General features: G+C 37.5%; 1 protein-coding gene across 2 annotated transcripts in view; it reads left to right on the forward strand.

The window, feature by feature from the left end:
- EMB2773 (PHD finger family protein) overlaps window positions 1–2,657 on the forward strand; it is a 185,778-nt gene extending 183,121 nt beyond the window's left edge. For both annotated transcript variants that reach the window (XM_089832698.1, XM_089832699.1), the window contains exon 28: window positions 1,675–2,657. In XM_089832698.1, the coding sequence (XP_089688824.1) occupies window positions 1,675–1,986 (312 nt within the window). In that variant the 3' untranslated portion in view covers window positions 1,987–2,657. The remainder of the gene's footprint in view (window positions 1–1,674) is intronic.
- Window positions 2,658–11,870: the final 9,213 nt, after the last annotated feature.

The following is an 11,870-nucleotide window of genomic DNA, read 5'->3' on the forward strand; positions in this document are numbered from 1 at the left end:
AAATTACCTTTGGCACTCAACAACTGAATAAATGAATGGTAGCTTTTCAAGTAAGTGCTTTTTGGTTTTCATCCAAAATAAGATTCACTACTCTTTACAAAGAAAAGTACTACTGAAAATATAAATCATGTAAATTCGAAGGACAACAAAGTGAAAATAAAAAGCAAGAGCGATTAAATATTTTTGATAATAAAATCATAGCATTTGAATTGTCATATGGTTTTATTGATTTAGTGGCCAGTCTTAAGGCAGCTTTCATATCTCTTGACATCTTTTGGATGGAGTTATTATATCATATCTCTTGGTGTCTTTTAGATAAATATATTATAAGTAGGCACTTTACACTGATCCGTCAGCATCTGTTAGACAGATGTACTTAAGGTATCTATTTTAATTAAGTTTTTGTTTCATGCTTTAACAAAATGAAACAGTTGCACGATTAACTTTGGTTTTGACGGATCTGCCTAATTTAGTGTTATGGATTATGGATGTAATAAATCTTATTTATGATTTATTACATGTACCGTTAATAGTTTTTAATATATTTATTTCCAGGACCTGAATTATTTTCTGATGTTTCAAGTTTCTGGTTTCCTTCTTGCGTAGATGTACAAACATGCACCCAAAGTTTTGTCTTTGAGTTTGTTTGAAATGCTGTACCTTAAGCCTTTGCTGCTTTTTTTCTCAATGTTTTTGAAGGTTTTATTTCGTGAGACTTATATTATAAAGTTTATGGTTAAAACTTAAATAATTTGCACATTTTGTAGTTTTATAGTTATTTTGGTTAATGAACTGTAAAGCTTCTGATAGAAAACTGTGTAGTCTTTTGAATTAATTTTTTAATTTTAATTTTATATAAATAATAATTCTAATAATTGATAGGAAATAGATCTCAAAAACTCTTATTACACTCATGGTAATGATCATAGCTGTAACTGTAATAAGCTTCCAAAGTTATAACTTGTGTTACTGTTTTCTTTTGATTTCTGATGCCTCTCCCAAATTAACTTTTGTTTTATCTGGCTTTCCTATCTTTCTTTTCAAGAACTTAGCTGGGCAATTGATTTTATTCTCCTCTTCCTGATGATGGATAATGGAGTGATCCAAAGTGTTGATTAAAAATCTAGTGTGTTTACTGTTTTCCACTAGGGGCATTACATTTCATAATCATGGGCTGGATATATCATGTCATTATTTTGCTAAAGTTGTTTAATATGCTGTGTAGGCTTTTGCATAAAGTGTCTTTATAAGTAGAGATTTTGCATTCAAGGTGTTTTTTCATACTTAAAATTTTCCCGTTGTCTTTGCAAATGATACTTTCATGAATATATGTTTAAACTTTATAGCTAAATCTGTAGCTGTCATTTATATTATAACTGCAAAATCAAATTTAACCTACCAGTATCCTTGTGTGTGTGGAAGGTAGACCTGCGAGAATATTATTATAGTAAGGTTTGTCATGTGACGGTAGTTCTATTATTGCAAATTTTCAGCTTGTCTATATCTATTTTTTCACAGTAAACCGGAAAATATATCTGCTTGTTTTGGATTTCTTTCTTTACATTATTTTATTATTATTTATTTTCACAAGTATATTTTCTCTAGCTTCTCTATATTGGGTTTAAAACTGAGCTAATTCATTATTGATTACATGTATGATGCCCGTCTTACCAGGAATTTAAAAGGCTGCTGAAGGAAGATTCTATAGACTATTCTACATACACAGCTCATATACCCAAAAAACGTCCTCGTGCTGTAGCTTCACAGACAGACACTACTAAAGGAGTTCAGCCAAATGGTCATCTAACTGCAAGAAGTCTCAGAGCAAAGATTGTTACCCCTTCACGTAGAATTAGCAAAGCTGGTGCCGGTGAAAGTGAGAATGAGGACGATGACTTTGATGATGAAGACTGGGATGCTCGAGGACAGAAACACCGGAGATTTAGCAATGGTGGAAGGGGAAAAGGGAGGAAGCAATCCTTGTAACATAGTCCAAATTGTCGTAGATATTGCTTCTGAACAACATGGAGCAACTAACACAATTTTGACTCTTGTATACTATATAGGAGCCACAAGTCAACTATTCTCATGGTAGTTACCATTATGGCTCATGTATAATGTCTCAAAATTAACCAAATCCATCTTTAGAAAGGATTCGTAGGTTAGTGATTGCAGGGACTGTCCCCAACTTCAGTAGGGGACCACTGATTTGTGTAAATACATTTATGATATTGGTTACCATCTCTTTTACTTGTTTCTCTGTATCATTCAGAATTCAGAGAGGCATGACTTATAGTCTCCCATAAGAGGCAGTCGTTTTATTGCCATTGCCATTAAAATGAATGCAGCAGTTAACTGATATGTGAGGCTTTCTTGTCCAGCTATCCTCATCGGTTCTTACAATTGGAAGCTCTCCTTTGATTGTCTTAGTGTAAGAAATTTAGGTCAACTAAAGCAATTCTTTACGGACAACAAACCATGTAGTTTGCCACGTTACAAAGTTGATTCAAGCATGTATATTATTTCAACTTCCACGTCCTTGATGGAAGTTCAAATGGACAGCCTATAACTACTTGATTTGTTCCAGACAGTTGTGCATGTAATCTGATCATATATTTTCTGAGGATATTGATGAATATAAAAGTCCATTCATAATACCAAGTGAGCTTTTGTATGGTTGAGAATTCTTGGGCAAGATGGTCATTCGCCTTTTGTGGAAGGATTTGTGGTCATATGATGGGCGAATTTGCAAATTTCTCATCATTTCTTTAAATTGGCCGTTTTGGACTCTGACCATTTTGGTTGGGTATTCAATAAAATGGACCAATATAATGCGCTGGATTCAAGAGGCTTTTGTTTTATGTTTGCTGTATATTTATTTATTTATGATTTTAAATAAAAGGAGCTCGAAGATAAGTCAAACTTAGATCTAAAATGTCATTACCGTCAATTTTTGGTTATGTTAGGTGAACAGGAACCTTTAATACTGTGACGGAACATTTTAATCTTAGAAAATTACATTTAGAAAGGTTTTAACTTTTTATTGAACTGATAAATTATTAAAGTCATGTTGTAGTGTACTCAGTGCTGGATATGCGACCTTTCAACGTTTTTCTCTTTGCCTTTTTTGTGGGATCTTTGAGCGGTCCACGTGATAATTCTATTCTGAATCGCGGCTCCAACATTGAAGTCTTGTAATTTCACGTGTGATCTCTTTTAAAAAATTACCCTTTGTGACACTTGTTCCAAAAGTTAAATCTAAATACCAACATGAATCTATGATACCCCTGGTTTATGTGAAATTGAAGCATCTTTTGTGATATATAAAGTTAATTTAAAAAAAATGTTAATTTAAAAAAAAGTAGCAACTGTTTGAAAATGTCTGAACTTTGTATCATAACTAGGTAACACCGGCTGCGATGTGAAACTGGTAGATGACAAGTTCGGAAGAGTGGATAGATAGAACGTGTTTATTCTGTGATATGGGAGTGGTAGAGACAGAGCAGCACTTTGTCAGATATTGCCTAGTATACAATGACATCAGATCTGGTTATACAAAGATATTACAGAACAGGGACTTGAACTACTTTTTCGAGGAGGATCAAGTGAAGAGAACATCAGATCTGATTATCAAACTTTAGTAAAGGAGAGACTAGTTAATCAAAACTCTGCAGCTATATTAGTTCCCCTCCTACCTTAGGGGGCTGATCGTGTGGGTCCCATAGGCTACTTTAGCCTTCATTAAAATGTATCATCATAATTTGCAAAAAAATTGCGACAAAAGACCTAACCTTTATATTTAAGACATGCAATGGTGGACGTGTTTTTCAAGGCTTATAATGTCACTGAGGGGCATGCCATTTCTTAGGAGTGATTACCAAATCCTCCATGTTGGCATTAATAGCCAAAAGGGTCGTCAAATTGATCTTTTTGTTCAAAGCATTTAGCCTAAAAGGGACAATTCAAATTCTGCATGTTAGTACTATTTAGTGTTGCAAGATTCACTAGAGTATCCTTGACTGATTAATCGTTGAACATCCAAAAGCATGATATTATAAATAGTAGTTTTATATTGTTGGATTTGAGTTTGACTTCTACATGTTTGACATTACTCCTAACAACAATCCACTAACAATGAAATTCCAGGCTTTTGCTTAGCTTACTTTTTTGAGACAATTACCCAAATCGTTACATTGCAATTTATTAATGCCATGAACTCTAAACCTCTTTTGATTGTTCAAATTGCATCTTAGATGCAACATCAACCCACATTAAGAGGATAAAGTTCTTCAGAAGAATAATCCAATTGCACATGAGATCTAGAGCTAACAAAGATCAACAAATTCTCCTCTTGAATGATAGACTTTTGCTTTTTTGTCCCGTTCCTTATTACATTAAACACATTGCTCAAATGATACTAGTTCTAAGCAAAGCACACCTAAAGCTAGCACATGACGTTTTTTCATCTCCTTGTTGCTCTCTTGCCTTGATGATGGTTGACTGAGTGTGACCTGAAACATTGGCTCAAAAGGAACACAATCTTAATCAGGCAACAAAACTACTACTACTACTACTACTACGGATTGTGGAAACACACTGACAATTCTTGTATAAATCTTAAAATGGTTTGGAAAAATTAATTAAATATGAATTATTTAATTATTAGTCATTCCTTTATTATTCCACGAGTTTTTTAAATTTATTTAATTATCTCAGCTTGTTTTTTTCTTCTAAGACACAATTAAGTAGTTTCTTAAAATTGTTTATGTATCATGTCATCACATGACCTAGTCAAAGTTCATCTCATTAGTTACTGCACCTGCCATTCATACACATATGGCTAGGGGAAATGATTTATATTAATATATAAATATCCTATTTATCTTCAACAAATAGCCCAAGACTTGGTGTAAGATGATGTCACTCTTGCAACTTTGACTTAAGAACAAGATGTGTAATGATCCTTTGTCTATAAAAAACATGTGCAATTGATTAGGAGGATGTAATCGAATGATTTAAGATAGAGGGCTAAAAAGGAGGAAAATATTACAATAATAGATAAGACGTCTATTATTAGTTAATGGTTATCTTGTAAATATCGTTAGCTTTAGTTTGCTTTCGTTTTTTGCTTTCTCTGGAATAGAATGTTTCTATTCTTTACGATCGTTTCTTAAGGAAACATCGTCTCTTCCTTTTGTATAAATTGACCTTTCGGTCTCTGTTATTAATAAGCAAGTATTTACCAATTACCTTGTAATATGGTATCAGAGCTAAATAATTAAATTTTTTCGAAAAAATTTATAATTTCTTCTTGAAATTATTTGTTTAAATTTTTCCAAAATTATTTCAGCTAATTTCTCCAAAACCCACCTAGGGTTTTTCTGCTTGGAGAAATTCCCGAATTACGGGTCTGCAAATCGCATGGAAATCGTGGCCATTTTTTGGAGACTTGCATTTTTGGGGTGAAAATTTGCATGTTTCTATATCAAATCTTCATGCTCTTAGCCGTCTCAGTCTGTCATCGTGCTCTAGGAAGCAGATTCGACCATTTTTCATCAAGAAATCTGAAGTTTTTTAAAGATTTTTCAGCTAGGGCCGCTTTTTTTCGAAACCCTAATTTTTGGGGTCGAAATTTTTTTTTGTTTGCAGATTCTTGGTGGGTTTTTCAAGAGCTCAACTGGGTTGTTGTCTATTTTTTCAGGGTGCCTCGATTTTTGTGCCTCGATTTTCGAGCTAGCGGATTCAAAAAATGACAGCAGATTCCTTCTGGGTTTTTCGAGCTCTCTTTTGGGTCATTCTCTGATTCTCTGGGTCTTCCGTATTTTTGCCTCGAAGAACGTGCCTTCACAAATTTTCATAGTTTTTCATTGAAAAACGTGCCATGGCATCTCTGACAAATATTCTGCTCGAGCATAATTCCAAATTCAATGGTCGCAATTATGGAACCTGGAAGCAACGCATCATTGCAATCTTCGAATATCGAAACACTGATCAACTTGTTCTGGGTGTTACGCAGCGTCCGACTTCTCCGGGTCCTGATCAAGATACATGAGATCTGAATAATCGAGAGGTAGTAATGCTTCTCAAACTATCCGTAGCTGATGACCAGCTTTCTCAGATTCCATCCGGCAAGACAGCGGCCGAAATCTGGACACATCTAAAAGGTCTTCATGAGACTTCTGACAAGAGTAGAGCCTTCTTTCTAAAAAAACACTCTGTTTTCTTGTCATGGATGAGCGCACCTCGCTCCAGGCACACCTGAATCGGATTCAGGAAATCCGTGATCAGTTACTCACCATCGGTCGCAAGATGGAGGAAGAGGATATTGTGGTAATCACTCTTCGGAGTTTACCAAATTCCTATGAGCATTTTATCGAGACTCTCAACATCACATCTACTGGTGTTGATCTAAAGTTCACTGATCTCTGCACCCTGCTACTTCAGCAAGATCGGTGGAAACAACAGTTCGGTAGCAGCTCCAGTTCCACCTCCACTGAGCAAGCCTTTGCTGCGAAATCCTTTCAGAAGGATAAGGGCAAGTTTCAGCAACCATCTTAGCAGAAGTCTTCTGCTCCAGCATCCGATGGTACCAAAAAGAAGAACATTCAATGCAACTATTGCTACAAGTATGGTCACATGAAGGTTGCATGTCGGAAACGCTTAGCTGCCCAGTCTAAGCAATCAGGTTCGCAACCCAAAGCGAACAGTGCAGAGCACACTGAGCAGGTGGAATCTGCCTTTTATGCCTTTATGGCTAAAAGACCCGCAGATCATGTACAATCATCTGCCTGGTACATTGATTCAGGTGCCTCTCGACATTTCACTCACCACAGAGACTGGTTTACTGACTACCAGCCTTATTCAGATTCTGTTATCTTTGGTGGTGGAGAAGAGTACACGGTTGTTGGTAAAGGCAACATTCAAATTCAGTCTATTGGGAGGAAGCTCATATTCCTTGATGTGTACTACGTTCCAGGGATGGAACTAAATCTACTCTCGGTCAATCAGTTGCTGCGACATTCTCCACACTTGGCAGTCACCTTCAGTTCACATCAGTGCACCATCACTGATCGGGCGACTAAGTCTACTATTGCAGTTGGTCTTGAGGATCATGGTCTTTTCAGACTTACTGATTCTGGTGATTCTTAGGACTTAGCTATGGCTGCTCGGTGATCTTCCATCAGCTCACTTTGGCATCAGCAATATGGGCACTTAAATGTGCATTATCTCTCACAACTTGCTCGGGATGAGCTTGTTCTTGGTTTGCCAGAGATTCAAACCCAACACCTTGGAGTTTGTGACGCATGTCAGGCTGGGAAGCAACATCGCACACCTTTCCCCAGTGGCGATTCTTGGCGAGCTTCTCAAGTACTTCAGCTTGTTCATGCTGATATCTGCGGTCCTATGGCCACTCCTTCTGTTCTTGGGTACAGGTATTTTCTGTTGTTTGTAGATGATTTCAGTAGAAAAATGTGGGTGTATTTCCTTAAAAAGAAATTCGATGCATTTATTGTATTTCAGAAGTTTAAACCCTTAGTTGAAAAAGAGTCTGGGAAATCTATTATTACTCTTAGATCAGACAATGGGGGGGAATTTTGTTCTAATGTTTTCTCCAGCTTCTTGGATACACATGGCATCCAACGCCAGTTCACCACACCCCACACGCCACAACAGAACAGTATAGTTGAACGTCGGAATAGGACAATCACTGAGATGGCTCGTTCCATGCTCGAACACAGACATGTTCCGAAGCGTTTTTGGGCAGAAGCAGTTAACACTGCAGTTTATCTGTTGAACCGGTCACCCACAGTGGCGGTCAAAGGTAAAACTCCGGAAGAGGCCTGGTTAGGTCGCAAGCCCAGAATCAGTCACCTGAAGGTTTTTGGCTCTCTTGCTTTTGTTTGGATCCTTGATGCTTCACGCACCAAGTTGGATGCCAAGAGTCAGAAACTGATGCTTGCTGGATATAGCAGTCTTCACAAAGCCTACTGCCTTATTGATGTTGAGACATCTCGTCTCATATACAGCCGCGATGTAGTCTTTGATGAGCAGCGAGGACCATTCATGCCTGTTTCTCCTGTTCCTGATCCAGCAGACCAGCCTATGCAGGTTCATGATTTGGGAGTTCGGCTTCCATTAGGTCCACCTGATGGGAGGGCTCCAGTAGCTCCTACAGCTCCAGTCCTACCAGTGATACCTGTACAGCCACCTCTGGCTTCTCTTGCAGGATCACCTCGTTTTGAAGATGCTTCACCTGAGTTTGATCCAGATTCTTCTGATCAGGATCCTGCTGATCAAGCATCTCCTAGTACCACTGTTGGTCATTCTCCTCTCCGGCCTAAGTGGTGGTCTAAGACACTTGCTGATCTTCATGATGATGAGCTCATTGATGGGAGAACTACTCGGAAAAAGAGCAAAACTATAGATTCTGTTAACTTTGCTCTTATGGCCAACATTCACAGTGTGTTTGAACCTCAAACATATTCCGAGGCTAAAGTAATTCCAGAGTGGGAACATGCCATGCAATCTGAACACCAGAGCCTGCTGAAGAACAACACTTGGGTCCTTTCTGATCTTCCCCCAGGGAAGAAACCCATTAGCTGCAAATGGGTCTACAAAATCAAATACAAATCAGATGGTACTTTGGATAAGTACAAAGCTCGTTTATTGGCAAAGGGCTTTTCTCAGCGTCAGGGCATTGATTATGAGGAGACCTTTGCTCCTACTGCAAAGATGAGCACCATCAGATTAGTCCTAGCCATGGCAGCACAGTTTGGCTGGAAGGTCCATCAGATGGACGTAAAGAGTGCTTTCTTGAATGGTGATCTCCATGAAGAGGTCTACATGACGCAGCCTCCTGGTTTCAAGGTTGCTGGTAAAGACCATCAGGTTCTCAGATTGGTAAAAGCTCTCTATGGTTTGAAGCAGGCCCCTCGGGCATGGTACATCAAGATTGATACGTACCTCAGTGATCAAGGCTTCAAGAGGAGTTCTTCAGACTCAAATCTGTACATCAAGACTACTGACAGTGACATCATCCTTCTGATTATCTATGTGGATGATCTGATCATCACTGGTAGTTCGACATCTTTGATTCAGGGAATCAAACAACACTTATGCCAGTCTTTTGATATGACTGACCTTGGGCTCATGCATTATTGCTTAGGTGTTGAAGTTTGGCAACAGTCTTCTGGTATATTCATCTCTCAGTCCAAATATGCCAGAGCCTTGTTAGACAAATTCCGAATGCAGGATTGCAAACCTGCATCTACACCTATGGAGAAAGGTCTCAAGTTATCAGCCAAGTCTGATTCTCCTTCCGTTGATGATACTACGTATAGGCAACTAGTAGGCAACCTCATCTACCTATTTGCTACTAGGCCTGATATCAGCTTCGCAGTCAGCTATATTTCACGCTTTATGACAGTTCCTAAGGCTGATCATTGGATGGCAGCAAAGCGTGTGCTTCGTTATGTGAAAGGCACTTCTGATTATGGACTTCTGTATTCTCGAAGTTCTAATCCTAAACTCAGTGGGTTCACAGATTCAGATTGGGCAGGCTCTGTTGATGATAAAAAGTCAACATCTGGATATGTGTTCAGTTTGGGATCCGGTGCAGTCACATGGACCAGCAAGAAGCAGCAGGCAGTTTCTCTCTCTTCTACAGAGGCTGAATATAGAGGGACTGTTAAGGCAGGATGTGAAGCTGTCTGGCTTCTTCGGATGCTTGGGGATATGCAGATGTCACCAGCAGGACCGACTACTCTGTTTGTTGATAACGAAGGCGTTATCAAGTTAGCACGGAATCCAGTCTTCCATGAACGAACCAAGCATGTGGATGTTCAATGTCATTACATACGACAGCTGGTTGAAGACGGGACTATAGATCTGCAGTATGTTCCTACCTCAAATCAGACTGCAGACATTCTCACCAAGCCTCTTGGTCCTGATAAGTTTGTCAAATTCAGAGGACAGCTTGGTGTGTTAGATAGATTAACCATTAAGGGAGGGTATTACAATAATAGATAAGATGTCTATTATTAGTTAATGGTTATCTTGTAAATATCTTTAGCTTTAGTTTGCTTTCGTTTTTTGCTTTCTCTGAAATAGAATGTTTCTATTCTTTACGATCGTTTCCTAAGGAAACATCGTCTCTTCCTTTTGTATAAATTGACCTTTCGTTCTCTGTTATTAATAAGCAAGTATGTACCAATTACCTTGTAATATAAAATACAAGTTTTGGGATGCACAAATTTACATAAATTAGACAAACTCAATAAAAATGCTAAAAATAAAGTCCAGAGGATGTAACTAACTTGTAAAACTAGTTTGAAGATGTTTTGGACGGACAAAGTTGCCTTGGATATTAGATCTACAATGTAATTGTTGTACCTTTATACATGGACTTTGAGGTTATAATGCAGTATGAAGATGTTTGTAATTGATTGTACATTGTTGCATGTAGTTGTTGGATCTTGGAATGCAGAGAAGAATCAAGGACTCCATTCATAAATGCATAGATCTGCAAGTACTTGAATCTTTAATGTTGTCATGCTTGAGTGACTCTTGCCTTGAAGAATGTTTATTTATTTATTGAGGTACCCTCGACCTTTATGAGGGGGAGAAGCGTGCTACAATGGACTAGATTGCCTTCCAAGGACATCTTACATCATTTTTTTTTTTGAGAATGATTGGTTGCAAAATTTTAGGAGAGCACTTGAATTCCAACTTGTCTCATTTGAAAATGTGGATATATAGGTTGTTTGCGTCTCACAAAATTTTAGATATGAAAATTCAAAGGAAGCTAACATGACTTTATATTTCTCACTTAATCAATGAGATGGACCCTTGATTTGAATTTTGGGAAAAATCAAGGGGAAGAGATTGGTTGGGCCGACTTCTTCCTCCCAAAATGCATTGAAATCTAGTCCATGGGAAGGTGGAGATAATATTGAAATGAGAAGTGGTACAAAGATGGATCAAGCATAATAGACAAGAAGGATCAAGAACACTAAAATGGGGCCTATTTGAACATCTAATCATAAGTGATTTCAATTTAGGATGATGCATTTTGTGCCTACTTTAGTGGGAGCATGAGACTACATCATGCTTATGGTAAATTAGATGACAAGGAGACACCAAGCCCCCAAGTGACTTAGGCGATCCTTATGAAATTCAAAACCCAAAACCAAGACAAAAATAAGTGACACTTGAAGGAGAGAGAAAATAGTCATGACCAACTGGCCTAGTAAGATTTTGACTTACTATGGGTCATGCAAAGAAATATCATAATGCCAAAAGTAGGATCAAGCCTAAACAAACAATGACTACAAAGGAATTCAATGAATAATGTGCAAACATGATAATATAATATAATGTAATGAAACGAAATCATAAACTCAAGGAAAATATTCCTCCAATGAAATGAAATGAATTATTATTATATGTGCAAAATGTGAAACAAGGAGCAGAGTTGATGGAGCATAATCTACCCACATAATGTTTTCATTATGATATACTCCTAAGAAGGGACACACTAAGGAAAATAAAGGACAAAAGACAAGAGAACACAAAGGGATCCACTAGCTTTGGGGTTAGTATGATCATATGATAACTCAATATCTCAAGAATTATTAAGAAAACGAATTTAAAATATCCCCCAAAGGTAGAAAAAGTACAAGACAAATGGAAGATCACATAAAAGATACAAACAAAATTATTTTTGGGTTGACATTGTAGACACCAAAAAAGAATAGATAGTGGCTACTATTTCCGATGTCTCCAAAGACACCACAAGACACATTTACTAAAAAAGAAAATGCACAACATAACATTTATATGTCATATATAAAAAATGAGATACAAATATA

This window comes from Cupressus sempervirens, chromosome 5 (genome assembly GCF_028749045.1).
Source record: "Cupressus sempervirens isolate cs-2001-9-10 chromosome 5, ASM2874904v1, whole genome shotgun sequence".
Classification (NCBI taxonomy): Eukaryota; Viridiplantae; Streptophyta; class Pinopsida; order Cupressales; family Cupressaceae; genus Cupressus; species Cupressus sempervirens.